General features: G+C 37.8%; 5 protein-coding genes across 7 annotated transcripts in view; 2 read left to right on the top strand and 3 right to left on the bottom strand.

The window, feature by feature from the left end:
• Positions 1 to 2380: 2380 nt before the first annotated feature.
• LOC123011058 (protein kintoun) lies at positions 2381 to 4562 on the top strand. Its single transcript, XM_044408322.1, has one exon. The coding sequence runs from the start codon at positions 2570 to 2572 to the stop codon at positions 4454 to 4456; it is 1887 nt and encodes a 628-aa protein (XP_044264257.1). The 5' UTR covers positions 2381 to 2569; the 3' UTR covers positions 4457 to 4562.
• A 1547-nt stretch (positions 4563 to 6109) lies between these two features.
• LOC123014512 (transcription factor E2F4) lies at positions 6110 to 7737 on the bottom strand. Its single transcript, XM_044413668.1, has 4 exons — positions 7109 to 7737; positions 6947 to 7056; positions 6334 to 6893; positions 6110 to 6283 (listed from the first exon to the last, which is right to left on the bottom strand). Exons 1-4 carry the CDS (start codon positions 7214 to 7216, stop codon positions 6165 to 6167), a joined length of 897 nt encoding a protein of 298 aa, XP_044269603.1. The 5' UTR covers positions 7217 to 7737; the 3' UTR covers positions 6110 to 6164.
• A 155-nt stretch (positions 7738 to 7892) lies between these two features.
• Positions 7893 to 9888, bottom strand: LOC123014502 (F-box only protein 21-like). Its single transcript, XM_044413657.1, has 5 exons — positions 9582 to 9888; positions 9266 to 9535; positions 8795 to 9221; positions 8156 to 8741; positions 7893 to 8108 (listed from the first exon to the last, which is right to left on the bottom strand). Exons 1-5 carry the CDS (start codon positions 9731 to 9733, stop codon positions 7924 to 7926), a joined length of 1620 nt encoding a protein of 539 aa, XP_044269592.1. The 5' UTR covers positions 9734 to 9888; the 3' UTR covers positions 7893 to 7923.
• A 49-nt stretch (positions 9889 to 9937) lies between these two features.
• Positions 9938 to 12617, bottom strand: LOC123014488 (S1 RNA-binding domain-containing protein 1). Of its 2 annotated transcripts, none has more exons than XM_044413645.1 (8): positions 12552 to 12617; positions 12131 to 12502; positions 11864 to 12087; positions 11513 to 11811; positions 11192 to 11468; positions 10942 to 11141; positions 10700 to 10889; positions 9938 to 10649 (listed from the first exon to the last, which is right to left on the bottom strand). In XM_044413645.1, exons 1-8 carry the CDS (start codon positions 12576 to 12578, stop codon positions 9950 to 9952), a joined length of 2289 nt encoding a protein of 762 aa, XP_044269580.1. In that variant the 5' UTR covers positions 12579 to 12617; the 3' UTR covers positions 9938 to 9949. The 2 variants fall into 2 exon arrangements, with proteins under 2 accessions (XP_044269580.1, XP_044269571.1); XM_044413636.1 differs by having other exon boundaries at positions 12131 to 12505; positions 12552 to 12578.
• Positions 12618 to 12989: 372 nt separating this feature from the next.
• LOC123015837 (calmodulin-lysine N-methyltransferase-like) overlaps positions 12990 to 15408 on the top strand; it is a 5997-nt gene continuing 3578 nt past the window's right edge. Inside the window, exons 1-3 of one of the 2 annotated variants that reach the window (XM_044415849.1) lie at positions 12990 to 13093; positions 13200 to 13306; positions 13352 to 14762. In XM_044415849.1, the coding sequence (XP_044271784.1) occupies positions 13223 to 13306; positions 13352 to 14137 (870 nt within the window). In that variant the 5' untranslated portion in view covers positions 12990 to 13093; positions 13200 to 13222 and the 3' untranslated portion in view covers positions 14138 to 14762. Of the gene's footprint in view, positions 13094 to 13199; positions 13307 to 13351; positions 14763 to 15408 lie in introns of those variants that run through there. The other variant, XM_044415850.1, reaches the window with a different exon arrangement.

The raw sequence follows: 15408 nt of genomic DNA, 5'->3' as shown, positions 1-15408 counted from the left end.
AAACGCAATTATTTTGCAAAAACGTGCCGAAAAATCGTCATATTGGGTCGAAAATTCTATTGTTTTTATCTTCTTCAAGCATTTAATCATGTATTTGAGCTAAAACTCTGTTTTTAGTAAGATTTTGTCAAAATTCAGCTTTTTTCGAGCTTTCAAGCACTTTTTTCAACTAAAAACTTAAATTTTGCTACGGAGGTCTCCGTAGATTTTGCTAAACCGGGACAAAAACTGAAAGTTTGAGCATTTTTTTTCTCTAAAAGAAAAGCGAAAAATCACCGAATTAGTTCTAAAATGGTGCAATTTAAATTTTTTTCACCAATTTTGCACGTTTTTTAGGCAGGAGCACAATTATTTCGCTAAATTTCATCAAAAATATGCTTTAAAATCGTTGTTTTTCAAGCGTTTAAGAACTTTTGTGATCTAAAGACCCACTTTTTTACGGGATTTTCCTAAATCTGACCAAAAAAAATCACTAATTTAGGTCAAAAATAACGTTTTTTTGTCTTTATTGAGTGTCTGCGCACGTTTTTTTTAATAAAAAAAATACAAACAAAAATCGATGGTTTTTTTTTTCGCCTAAAGTATATTCAGAGCGGTTTATGTTTTGTACTATACCTATGTAAAATTTCCCGGGGAGTCGATTGACGTCGAGAAAACCGCAAAATTCTTGATAGTTTAGATGTTATAACTAGTTTCCGTAGGACAACGATTTTTTTTTATAAGATGGGAAATTAAAAGTGCTTTCCAACGGTAAATAATTTTGTCAAAAATTTAAAAATTGATCAAAATGCACTTCATGGGGTCTAAAAGTGCATAAAACGTTGTAGAAACACGAAAATTAAAAAAAAATTTAGTCAATTAAGTGATGTCATTTTTCAAAAAAGTAAACATTTTAGAAGATTTTGTCCATTTTTTGGGGGATTTTGCTAGAAAGTAGATTTTGAAAATGCAAAACATCTACTTTTTGACCTTTGAATGTACTAAAAACGTATTAAAAAACAAAGCAATATTAGGAATCGTTTATTGCCGATAAAATAGTAGCGGAAGGATTAGTCGTAGAAAAAAATGGCGGTATTTTTTAAAAACTCTTTAAAAAATTCCAAAAATAACTGTTTTTTTGTTAAAAAAAACTTGTAATTTTTCTCGAAATTTTTCTTTTTTCAACGTATTTTAAAACGTTATGATTTCAAAAATTCTGAAAAAATACGAAATGGTTTCTCGAAGATAACAAATTCACAAATTTTTCCAGTTTTTCGGATTATCCTTGGCAAAAAAACGTGCACACAGACTCGAAAAAGACAAGGAATATGTTATTTTTGGTCAAACTTAGGGACTTTTTCTTTAGATTTGGCCAAATTGGGTGAAAAAACTGAGTCTTAGCTCGCAAAAGTCCCTAAACACATGAAAACGACAAAAATAACACCATTTTCATCTAGTTTGGCATATTTTCGGATTATTTTTAAATAGGACAATTTTCGATCTAATTTAACGGTTTTTTGGTATATTTTTGACAAAATTTTGAAAAATAATTGCGTTCGTTGTTTGTGCTGAAAAATGGATAAACAGCACAAAAAAATAACATCATTTTACACCAAATTTTGTTATTGTTTTTTTTTTTGTAGAAATTTCTTAGATAAATAGCGTTTTTGACTTAAAAATCGTGCTTTGACTCTGAAAATGGACAAATACAAATGACCTTTTTTTTTAATCTTCCCTTGGTTTTATTTTGGTAAATCCGACTAAAGTATATTGAAAGCGCTTTATGTTTTCAACTATATCTATATAAAATGTTCCGCGGAGTCGATTGACGTCGAGAAAACAACAAAATTCTTCATAGTTTAGAAGTTATTGTCGAATTAATATATTTTTTTTATTTACCAGCGATTTTCTCAATAACTATTTATCGCAGAATTAATTTAATATGCTTTCCAGCGACAATGAACACAATTATTATTCGTAATAGTTCCGGAGTTATTTGCGGTGCAATAAACTGACCCAAATTTTAAAAAATCCAAATAATCGAAAATTTAAATTCAAACTGAATGATGTTTTTCGTATTGATAGGATCATTAATAATTATTTTTGGCGTGACGATATCACTTAACCCACCCTGTATGTGCAATTTTTCGAGAGTAATTGAAAAAATAGTAAATAAATAAATAAAAAATACCATATTTTGAACTAAATCCTTGTTCATTTATTTATCTAAATTTTTACAACACACATAATAGCAGATAAATAATAATTACACTAATGACACAAGAGATAAAAGATAAAAAAACTTATAAAACGTAACGTCGCCACAACAATCCTATTTTTACTCCTCATTACATCATGCAAGTTTTGGCAAAAGCCCCATTTCCGCGTACCCCAGCCAAACTCTAACTCGGTCAAGCCCCTCAAAACATCGCCCCATTTCCCACCCCCACCTGTCAAATTTCAAACTTCCCGCCACTATCGATCTGTCACCCAGCCGGCTGATTCGTCCACGTGAACACTCGGAATATTCCAGACGCAGTTTGTTTATTTTGGTTTGAGTGCGCGCAATTTCCTCAAAAAAACCCTCAAAATGGGGACATTCGAGAAACTCAAAGAACTGGACTTGTCCCGCGACGAAGTGGAGCGTCTGGGGGCCGCCCTCAAAAAGCCCGAATTCCGCCAACTCCTCGCCGACTACGTCCACGAGGTGCAAAACCCCGAAAACCGGAAACTCTACGAGGCGGAAATCGCCCAAGTGGAGCGCGAGCGCGGGGTCGCAGTCACCTTCATCAACCCCCATCCCGGATACGTCATAAAGACAAGCGATGGGGGCCGCAAGTGCTTCATCAACGTGTGCACCAGCGACGCGATCGACAAACCCACCTCGGCCCCCATGGACAAGGACGGCGCACGAGGGCTCCAATGGCGCCTCCCGCACTCCCTGACGCCCCCACGCGACGACCTCGACAACAAGGGGGCCCGCTGCGAGGTCTACGACGTGGTGTTCCACCCCGATGTCGTCCACATGGCCCACAAAAACCAACCCTTCCAGGAAATTGTCAATAAAACAGCCTGTGATGCTATTGAAACAAATTTCGATGTTGTTTTAGACAAGAAAAATCTGAAATTCCCCAAATTGGGGTACAAGGGGGCCCCTCAAAGCTCCATCATCCGGAGACCAATCCCCGATTTTGTCCCCAAGGAAATGGACGAGTTTGAGCGCCAATTTTACGCCAAAATCGACGAACAAAAACCGAAAAAAACTACGAAACGAAATAAAAAGTGTGTAGAGGATGACTCGAGTTACACAACCCCTAAATATGTGATAAAACACCGGAGTCATGTCGACATCCAAGATTGCGTTGAGGACAAATTCGCTAAATTGAATTTGACAATCCCTCGGGAACTCATCGTTGAAATCAACTTGCCTTTGCTCAAAGCCTCCTCCGATATCACCCTCGACGTGACGGAAAAAACAGTACAATTAACGAGTGAGAAGCCTTCGAAGTACAAACTCAACTTGACACTCCCCTACAGGGTGAACCAAGATAGTGGTTCAGCGAAATTCGACAAGGATTTAAAAAAACTAATAGTCGCGTTACCGGTCAAGCGCCCCCTTTGTGAGCCCCCACGCGACGACAGCGGCGTCGAGAGCGACCCCAGCCCCCATTCCGAAGACGAGCAAAAGCCCAGTTTTAGTGATTTTCGGACTAATTACGAGGAAATCCCCGATTTCACCTCCCACCTCTTTGATAAAACCCTCGTTTTCACCCTAAACGTCAAAAATGTGCCCCAAAACGCCCTGGAAAAACACATAGAAAGCGACTCAGTCCATTTGAGGTTTTCCACAATGAGCCCCAGTTTTTTCCACTCGAATTACTCGTTTTTCGTCCAAATTAACAACGCGGAAATCGACCAGGAAAAGCTCTCAGTGGAGGTTTGGGACAACAATGTAGTAGTCCAAATCCCGGTGAATTGTGACAACCTCGAGTACTATTATTACGGCCTAAATGGCCTCGACTTGTGCAAGAAGTACGTCGAGGAGCCCCGTGTCTTGAACGACGTCTTGCAGAGCCCCATTTTGGAGGAACCGGAGCCCCCGGAGTCGAGCGGCGACGAGCTGAGTTGCAGTTACAGCCCGAGTAAGGGGCGAGGCGAGAGCCGAGGCATTCTCAAGAGGTTGCCGAATAGGAGCGTCTCGGAGTCGAGTCTGGACGAGTTTGTGGCCTCGTCGGTAGATGAGGGGGAGATGTCGACCAGTCTGAAGAAGACTGTGAGGTTCAATGATGTGATAATGAGGCAGTTGTATAGATCGAATTCGAGTATTTTGGGACAGAAGAAGAAGAACCAGAGGAAAGCGAGGAATAAGAAGAAGGCGCAGGAGAGGAGGCATAGCGAGAGTGAGGCGAGCGAGAAAGAGGAGGAAAAGAGTGATTATATACATAGTGATATTTTCGATATGGATTTGGGGGTGTAGATGTGATATTTTGAGGTTTAGTATGTTCCCAGTGAGTCGTTTGTACTTTTTACATGTTGCTTTACCATTGTAGCCTATGATTTATTGAATAAAAATGAGAAAAGGAGGCGTGGTTGATTGAAAAACAGGAGGGGGTGTATTGTTGGTTGCCTATGTTGTCGATTTTTTTATTTTAATACAAAAATTTTATTCAAAAAAGCATTCCAAATTTAAGTTGCCTAACAATTATTTACACGACAAATAACTATTTAAAGGCCGTATTGTTGGTTGCCTATGTTAATCAAGATTAATTAAAAATTGACGAATAGAAAACAAAACAAAATTATTAATCTAAACTTAATAGGAAATGCTGGTACAATAATCCTTATTTCTTTAAAATATTAACCCCAAAATTAGGTAGGTAGACGTTAAAAGTGAATAGTTACATAAAAAAAATTAAATAGAGTGCTATTTCCTATTTTTAAATTCACATTAAATATTATAATTATTGACAACGTATGTCTCGCAACATAACTGTTTACATAATACATAAAAAATTATAAAGTTTTAAAAATTTGATTTTTATTACAGAATTGTAAATTAACAATAGTTAGACACTTATTATTAAAAATCGTCATATGTGGCCTAAAATAGTAGGTAGGTAGACGTTAAAAATGAATAAAGTTACATAAAAATAATGCAAACTTCATTATAAAATAAAGTGATATTTTCTATTTTTCAAATTCTCATTCAGTGTTATAATACTTGACAACGTATAACTCGGTATTTTGAACAGTTTTAAGCGTGTGAAACTTAATGGTTTACAGATTAATAATTTTTTTATTGTTATTTTACTAATGTTCCAAAAGAAGTTGCAATAAATAATAAAAATGTACCATAAAAAAATATTAAATAGAAAATATATGTGCTTTTTTTTAAACGATAGATGTATTGCATGCCCAATGTTGGTTCAATAATCCTTATTTCTGGAGTTGTTGTTACTTTACACTAATAATAATTAAATCACGATATTAATATTTATTTGCATTACAATGCCAAAAACTGTCATTTGCTAGGGAAGTTACATGTGTTTAGCTTGGCGACACATTATACAAATTATTAAGTTAGCTTCAGATTAACTCCGGACTAAAAATAATATTCAATACATCAAATATTTCCTGTGAAATCAAACTAAAAAATTATTTTTCTATAATTAACTGTGTAGCTTAGATCACCAGCATGACTGTATTGTTGGTTGCCTACGTGACATCTTTTAAACTTTAACAATTTAGTCACTTTTTGAAGGAATTAAACTTGTTGATAGAAATAGGATATTAGAGAACGCATTTCGTAAACAAGTTTTATGTTTTTTTTTCTATTTTGCACGTTTTACGTACTTTTCTAACATAAAAGTCCTTTCAAATTTAGGAACTTTTGCCCTAATAAGGTGGTGGTGGGTGAGAAATGTCAGTTTGAAAAATTCGATTTTACAAGTGTCAAGTCTCGAGTATTTTTCAAAATTTTGTTGAATTAACTGCAAATATTTTCTACACACAACCTGAAATTAGAAAAATCGCTTAAAACGCCGCTGAAAATTACCATTACCAACCTCTAGAAAGTAAGTTGTACTAATCTATTTCAGCACCCAAATTGGTGTTAGTATCAGACGCCAAATAGAAAAAAGGAATTTATTAAATGTAGATTAATCGCAAATTATAAAGAATTTATGCTACTGTACAGGAATAGAAGCGACATCGAACAGGTCACTAATCCCCTCCTCCTCCAGCAGCCCAAAAGCGTAATCCTGGTTATAACCCAAGGGGCTCAAGTCAATCAGTGGGTACAACCCTGCAAAAGAAAAACACCAGTTTTGGGGGCATAAATATTATGTGAATCACCTTTCTCTGATAGTAAATCGTCACAATCAGTGCTCTCTTTCCCAATATCACTCGAAATTTTCCTAAAAAGAATCTCCGCTGCTATCAAATCCCCATGCATGTCCTCATCATAGTGGCTTTTCTTGGGCTGAGGCTCCTCAGTTTCTGCGTTAACACAGGCCTTGGGGCGCTTCCTTTGAATCCGAATCTCGGGCTCGGGGGCCAGAGTCAAAATGTTGGCGATAATGGGACTCCCCCTCGACTGGACTTTGAGGAAATTGGAATTGTTGGCGTTTTTCTGGTACCCCACAGTGGTGACATCCGTGGGGGCATTCAACACAATGACCGTCTCAGCGTCCCCCACGAAGACTTTGGACAAATCCTCGTTGTTCACGTACAAGTAGCGCTTCGTTTGGATGTCTTCAGTGGTGTTTTTGATGCTTTGCTCAATCCACTGCTTGTGTTTGTCCAATTCTTGCTCAAACTCGTCGAGTTTCGCGAGTTCTTTCTTCAAATTGGTGACTTTGAGGGCGAATTCCTGCGTGTTGCACCCCGGGAGCGCGTCCTTGTACGTGTAGGGCCTCAAAATGGCAAATAATTAGCGAAAATTAGCACAAATTTGACAAAGACCTACTTCCATTGAATGCTATTTTTGCTCTTCTTTTCTATCAAGCCGATGCCTTCGAGGACGTTCGTGATGTCGTAAATGCGCCGTTTTTGCCTCACTGCCAGCAAATCAGCCGCCTGGTGATAAGAAATCAGAAAAAAAAACTCAATTTAACAAATTCAAACTTACCACTTTTAGGTCCAAAACGCCACCAGTTGACTTTTGTAACAAGTTTACGAACTTTGTAGTCAACAAACCTAGCGATTTCTCGAAACGGCTTTGCTGGTTTTCGCCCATTTTGAGGCACACATCACTAATAAAACGTTGAAAATCGAAATGGGTCAAAAAATTCAACCATAACCCAATCGCAAATAAACGCCAACGGGCCGCGGTCGAATGTGCACAAGAGCGAAATCGGCCCCGATTTGGAGAAAACAAAGCGTTTTGAGGCAAATACACGAAATTTTCACGGCTTTTACGACCACTAGCACAAGGATGTTTCAATTTAAGTGTGATTAAGTGGCAGAATTGATTGGTTTGGAATGAGTTGTGCGAAAGATCGAAAATTACAGATTTCTGTCGACGAAAACCGACTTCGATTTAAAGGAATTAAATCGTTGTAATTTATGCAAAATTACGTGATTTTGACGACCACTAACACTAACGTTTCAAATAAAGTGTAATTAATTTTGTTTTCATTAAATTTTTGAAATGGTAACAAAGAAATCTAATTTACCGGTGTGAAGTGATTTCAAAATTTGAAACATCACTGCTGTCACATTAAAAAAATTAAAACTGTGTTCTTTTTGGAATAGCCTTGTAGAATTTTAGGTAAATTTGATAGAGACAGAGAGTCTCCTTTTTATACAAAACCGGGATGCGAGTTAACTTTGCACCCGCCACAAGCCAATAGATGGCGTCTGGCCAGATCGAAATTACAGGTTTCTGTATTTAAAAAAAATAGTAATTTTTGAAAAAACTTATATTTATATTGTTCTATAATATTACGGCCTGTAATTTCGCAATTGCATCTCGTGGTAGAACCTGTGCCTCACTTGCGCATCACTTGGAAATAAGTTCTCCATTTGCTCATTTGGAACAAAATGGTTTTTGAAAAAGTGTGAAAAACACAGACCGACTTGTTCTACTGATTGTAAATTTCCCGGATCGGTGGTCGGAGTAATTCCATCTAAAATTTTTTTATTTATTATTATTATTTTTAAAAATTTTCTTCACCTTGTAAAACAAATTTAGTTACTCCATTTTCGAAAACAACCAGATATTTTGGTTGCTTATTATTTCTATGCGTTGGTCCTTTCCAATCACAAATAACACATTTAGTTGCACTATTCTCATCAATCATTATCATACCCACAGCATACTTTAAATAAGTTGTTCGTTTTCTGTTATGATTTTCAGGCACTGTGTAATATGGTAATAGTTCTGTTACCATATCACCATCCAAGGGGAATCCCACGAAAGTCACAAGTCGATTAAGCAATCGCAAATGAATTATTCTTTCTGTGACATCTCCATGCCCAATAGCAAATTTCAAATTGTTCGCCATTCGTCGAACAATTTCGTCGGTGGTGGCAGCACTGTACTGGGTTTCCCCGAAAACAGGAATCTGATGAAAACAGGGAGTCACTCCATCGATAAAACACCCATTGCAAGTGTCAATGTAAAAAGTTTGATTTAATTGAAATTTGAGCAAAAAATGATTAGGGTAATTAATGGGTTCCACGACCACCCCTAAACGCCGTGCCACACTTTCGTAAATCACCGCCAAGACAATCGGAAGGCCTATGCGACGCTCTAAAACCTGAAAAAATTACAGTCGGCAATGCTGCCAACTTAATTTCAGTCACAGATTACTTTGTTAATGAAAGAGAATTCGGGACTGGGGTGCCAACTATAGTTTCCTTGAAGTCCCAAATGCGAGTAAAGGACTTCACGGATTGTGGAAATGACTTCGTGGCAATTTTCAGGCCCCCATTGGTGCTTTTCCAACTTTTTTCTCCATTCACACACTTCACTAGTGAAAATTGGATGTTTCGGGTTGGTAGACCTTAATCTCACTTTTACCAAATTTGCAATATCGTTAAGTCGCTTTGCGACATGGTTATCGACGTCTTGAATGTCAAGATGGAACCATTGGGCAAAAAAAATAGCAATTTTTTCCAAAGTTTGCTCTTGGGATGGAAGACGTTTAAATTTATCCCAAGTGTTTTTTAGATAGTGTTCATTCAAGAGACGCAAAATGAACCGTGCGGAAAATTGCAAAGTTAAATTTCCTGGAGTACTAACCAAAAGTTTGGGACTTGATTTAATATTTTTAGTACTCACTTGAAAGGCACTGCTACGATGCTGTTTATTGCCTCTTTCGTATTAATAACATCGAGGAGAAGTGTTCTTATATAACAATTGCTTCGTTCTTTTTCATAACTTAACACTTTCCATTTCATCCCATTTGAATATAACATATTTAAATCTTTGAAAAAACTCTCATGCATCAATTTTAACTCATCTAATACTCTGGTTTTCAACGAGTGAAAATATTTCAACTCGTCGAAATACCAGTCGGGACACCCCAAATCCTTGGGCAGATTGGGCCATCTAATTACACATAAATGAACACAAAAAATACAAAAAAGCCACTTACTTGTTGTAAAATCTCTGTTTCCATATCACTCGACTAGTTTGGACAATTTCACGGAAGTAATGACACGTTGAGGAAAAATTAAGTACGTCCCTGTCACTCAGGACCGGACAACTCAAAATAGTCTCAAGTAACTCGAGCGACAAGCGATCCATTTTACATAGTGAGATGATAAATTTTTACGTTTATCACAATTGAATTTTGTTTCACTTACCAACAAATTTAGAATCGCAGACGATTCATTTAGGTAATTAACAAAAACACTGATAATTCCAAAAAATAATCTATTTTTTGTTTAGTTTAGAAAGTTAGGTTATTCTAGGGTTTTTGATCGCCACTTTGGCAACCCTACCCCGGCGCTAAAATTCAAATTAATCGAGAATTTTGAGCGCTTGCAGCCCGATTCGCTTCTTATCAACGTCAATACTGATAACTTTAACTTCAACTTTATTCCCCAAATGTAAGTCCAAACCGGTGGACTTACTAACATGGATTAAACCGTTAATTCCCACTCCTATGTCGACAAAACTCCCGAAATGTGTGACATTAGTCACAACACCGGTCAAAACAATCCCACTTTGAAGATCATTAATCCCGATTAAACCTTTCTTGAAGACTGGTTTTTTATCACAATCAATCCTAAAATCATAATTCAATGGTTGACAAAACGCATCTAAAATCAAACGAAGTGTTTGTTCGTTGGAATGAAATTTCTGACTCAATTCGCTTAAATCTAGCTTTGGGACTTCCCCTTTAACCCTATTAATAAAATCAGTGGTGCCAACATCCGACAATTTAAAATTAAACATTTTCAATAGCTTTGTGGCAATTTCGTACGATTCCGGATGAATATTTGTGCAATCTAATTTACAAGATTTAACATTTTTGTAAAAATCGTTCACTCTGTCCCCACATGGGGGCCCCACACGCACAAATCCAGCACACTGTGTAAAAATCTTCTGCCCAATTCCTGACACCTCCAATAATTGTTTCCGGCAAATAAATGGCCCGTTTTGTGTCCGATAGTCAATTATTTGTTGGGCTTTTTTCTCAGACAGGCCTGCCACATGTCTAGAAAAAAACACCCCAGTCAAACTATAACGAAAAACCCTAAACCATACCTCAAAAGGCACCGCGACGCCGTATTCAAATCAACACCAACAAAACTGACACATTCCGAAACGACGTCATTTAGGGCTTCGCCCAACTGTTTTTTCTTGATATCGTGTTGGTACATACCCACACCTAGATGTTGGGGCTCGATTTTAACCAATTCGGCAAGGGGGTCTTGAACCCTCCGTGCGAGAGAAACTGAGCAAAAATTATTAAAAATTTTAATTCATAAATGGGGTTATGGGGGTACCAGCGCTTATAATATTGGGGTCAAGTGTCGGGAACTCTTTCTTCGCCTCAGGACTGCACGAGTAAATCGAAGCCCCTTCCTCCCTAACAACTGTATATTTCACATCAAGGGGGCTAAAAACTTGACTTTTGATCAAATTCGAGAGCCACTCTTCAGTCTGACGACACGCAGTGCCATTACCCAAGGCGATTAACTCACATCTGGGGGCAAAAATCAACCAAAAATTAACAAAAAACACAAAAAAACCTACTTGTGTTCAATTAACATTCTTTTTATCGTTGTTACATCTTTCTCCCGTTTTGTTTTATGAGGATAAATAACGTTGCTATCGACTAGGGTCCCCAGAGGCGAAATTAGGGCCAATTTACAACCGTTGGCAAAACCGGGGTCAAGCCCCAAAATACTTTGACCTTTCCAAGGGGGCGCAAGTAACAAATCCTTCAAATTCGTACTGAAAACTTGACACGACGCTCGTTCGGCATTTTGTTTCAGTTCGGCCCGAATTTCGCGTTTTATCAAAGGCTCAACTGAAAAAATAAATAAATAAAATTAATTTTGTGATTTTTGGTACCTAATCGATTGTAGGAGTCTTCAATTGCGCGTTTTAACACGTCTTGTCTCACATTATCGCCCCCTAAATTCGCCCACTTGTCACACTTTTTCCGAAATTGGGTGAAAAGCCACTCAGGAAGGACCACTTTAACTGTGAGAATTTTCAAATTTTCGCCCCTATTAATGGCCAAAACTTGGTGTGGTTTGATTTTTTTCACCGGAATTTCAAAATCAAAGTAATTATCGAACTTGTCGCTGGTTTCGGGTTGTGCTTTAGGGGCTTTCTTCGTTTTAATAATGATATTAGTTTTTTTTCGCCTACGAAAATAAAATATAGGGTTTTTTCAGTGATGTAATAATTTTTTGTTACAATTCTCTGAGTGATGCTAAAATTTCAGTGTCGGTTGAAATAACAGATGCAATAATGTGAATAATTCCGTTTCTAACACCCTCGAAATCGACCCCCTCGTTGACAAAATCCTCAAATTTGACTCGTTTTGTGTTGTTTAAAAGTGCCAAAGCGGGCTCCTCTAGCCCCAACTGCTTCGCCCTCTCGGCCAAGGTCCCCTTACTGCCGCTCTTGTACGGTGCATACTGAAAAAACGAGTCATATAAGCCCCCCAAAAAACACACTTACGATGTATTCCAGCTCCTCAATTGACCTCGAATTGACAATAGAGCGTCTCAACTCCTCGGTTAACACTTCCGACTTGTCCAACTGTCTCAAAACTGTCCCAATTTTGCCCCTAAGGGCGGTTATCTCGTCACAAGTGTCTTTAACAGCCCGCAATTGCTCGGCTTCTAGGTTGTTGGTCACGTCGCGTCGATATCTGGCGATAAATGGAACGGTGTTGCCCTCCTCGAACAATTTTACGATGTTTTTGGCCACCTCTAGCCCCAAATCGAGCTGTTCTGCGAGCAGTTCGTAGTCGCTCCATTGGGGCTCCAGGGACACGGTTTTCGGCTTTTTTGCCGAGGTTTTCGCACTCACGAGCTTCCGTTTCCGCGTCTGCTAACAAATATCACGTTTTTCGCGAGTTTTTTCAAAAAATACTCACCGAATCACCCATTGAAAACACTGACATAACCTCAATCAACGAATGTTGAATGTGCACAAGGACTAATTTCGGTTAATTATTTACAATCAAACGTGTTTGTTGGAAACAAATTAATTGTCTTGTGTCATGTTTAATTATGAATGTTATTTGTTTTTTTTTTCTAATTATGTTAATGATGAGTTTTGGTTGTTTATATTTTTTGTGTTTTGGGCCGCTTTGTGTATAATCAAACTTCACTGATCGAGTAGTCTAATCTGTGTTAAGGTATCGTATGTGGACAAGGCCTAATTGTGGCTCCGTTTTATTACTCACATTTAAAATAAATGTTGTACACGAATTGATTGCCTTATATTAGTACTATCGAAAAGTAGGATTTGTTTTTAAATTATTTGAGACAGTGATAATTTATGGTCGTTTATATTTTCTGTGTTTTGGGCCGCTAAATCGCAAGATGGCGGATCGTCGAAAAAATCTTTAAAAGCAAAATTGGTTTTGTGTAAAAAGCCCGACTTCGTGTGCATTGGTGTGGTTGCGCCCAAAATGTGAGTATAGCCCCCTTGTTTGGTTCCGTTTTAGTCGCAAATAGCTCGTTTGAAAGCATGAAGGAATGAAATTGTGTCCCCTTTGAACTAACCCCCGCCTTTGCAGGCCCCTTTAATAATGCTCATTCTATGGACCAAAACTTAGTCGTAGTGAAAAATGGGGCGAAACGGGTGGCGCGCCGCCGCTGGGCGATCCTAGCCAAGGCTCTGAAGGTAAAATCGTGTGTTTTCGTCCCGATTTGACCGTGGTGGTTTCAGAGCCCCGTTGGGAGCGAGCCGTCGAGCCCCACCGACGAGTTCTCCCTCCGTCGCATTTCTTCCTTCATGCTCTTGCAGACGCAGCAGTTGGGGCCCCTCGACCCCAGGCGCTCGTGGTACAGCTACTCGATCCGGGTCGGGGGCTGCGAGCACTCGATCGTGATCGGGCACCGCATCCGCACGTTCTCCGCCGAAGACCTCATGGGGTTCAACAACACGGGCAACATCTGCATCTGGCCCTCGGAGGAGACGCTGAGTTACTACGTGTGTTGCAACTTGGGGCGCTTCCGAGACAAGGCGATTCTCGAGCTGGGGGGCGGCATGTCGTGTCTGGCGGGGCTGTTCGCCGCCAAGTACGCCGCCCCGAAGACAGTCACCGTCACCGATGGGAACAAACACTCGGTGGAGAACGTCCAAGCCGCGTTGGGGTACAACCAATTCGCGTGTGGTGTCGATTGTAAATTGCTCAAGTGGGGCCCGGTTGAGGGGCTCCAGTATGATGTTATTCTCTGCGCTGATTGTCTTTTCTTTGATGAGGCGAGGGGTGATTTGATTGAGTGTCTCTGGAGCTGTTTGGACGAGAGAGGGGTGGTGTTTGTTATGGCCCCCAAACGGGGGGGCACGCTTGATGATTTTATTGCTCAATCGGAGATTAAAGGCTTCAAGTGTAGGAAAATTCTTAATTATAATCAAGTTGTGTGGGAGAAGAGATTGACGTTGATTGAGCATTGCGAGTACGATGATGATATTCATTACCCAATTCTTATAGAAATGACCAAAGTTTAAGTGACCTTAGTCGGATTTTACAAACCTGTCTCGAGTTTAGATTCCTTACCTGGGTTATATCTAGTCTGATTGTTAACCTTATCTGTGATAATTAATACCAATTTCCTCCGTGTTGTTACAAATAGCCTTTTTGAGAGTGACAGGATCCACTATTTTTCAAAATAGTGAAAGTATACGATGCTAACATTGTTTTTTTCTTTACTTAAAAGGGCATTTCCGAGTCGATTGAGGCATAGTACAAATTTTTATTATAGTGGTATACAATTTTTTTTTATCGTGACCAACGCTGTTAACAAATTTTTTATCACACCTTATTCACAAAGTAGTCAGTTAACGTTCTTTTGTTTCAAAAAATCAAATTGTAACTTGATTTATTTAAAATAATGTGAAATTCATTTGGCGGTGAAAATGAAACTTTACATCTTATTTCTTGTTTAAAAATTAAACTYCGGGTAAGTCCCAGTAATTTGACATTTTTTTTTTATTTTTTAACAAACAAAAAAATATATAGGGTGATTCGTGAAAGTTTTTACAAATTTGATTTTTTTCTTATCATGACCAACGCGGTTAACAATTTTTTTTTACACCTCGTTCACAAAGTAGTCAGAATTAACGTTCTTTTGTTTAAAAAAAAAACAAATTCTAACTCGAATTATTTAAAATAATGTGAAATTCATTTGGCGGTGAAGATAAAAATTGAATCGATTTTTTACATCTTATTTCTCATTTAAAAATTAAACTGTGGCATACAGGGTGAGTCCCAAATATTTGACTTTTTTTTTGATCTTTTAACAAACAAAAAAATATACAGGATGTTTCGTGAAAGTTTTTTCAAATCTGATTTTTTTCTTATCATGACCAACGCGGTTAACATTTTTTATTACACCTCGTATTACACAGAGTTAACGTTCTTTTGTTTAAAAAAAAAATCAAATCGTAACTCGAATTATTTAAAATAATGTGAAATTCAGTTGGCGGTGAAAATAAAAATTGAATCGATTTTTTACATGTTATTTCTCTAGGCATACAGGGTGAGTCCCAAATATTTGACATTATTTTGGTTTTTTAGTAAACAAAAAAAGTTTTTACAAATCAATTTTTTTATTATGACCAACGCGGTTAACCAATTTTATTACACTTCGTAAACAAACAAATAAAATAATTGGAATTAACGCTTTTTTGTTTAAAAAAAAATCGATATTAAAAAAATGTGAAATTCAGTTTGAAAATAAAAATTAATTTTATAACTTTTTCCAAATCTTTGATTTTTG

The sequence above is a fragment of the Tribolium madens genome, unplaced genomic scaffold (assembly GCF_015345945.1).
Source record: "Tribolium madens isolate multiple individuals breed KSU strain unplaced genomic scaffold, Tmad_KSU_1.1 Scaffold_19;HRSCAF=116;Tcas5.2_LG9, whole genome shotgun sequence".
Classification (NCBI taxonomy): Eukaryota; Metazoa; Arthropoda; class Insecta; order Coleoptera; family Tenebrionidae; genus Tribolium; species Tribolium madens.
The sequence above is the reverse complement of the archived record's forward strand: the minus strand, read 5'-3'. Positions and strand labels throughout refer to the sequence as shown.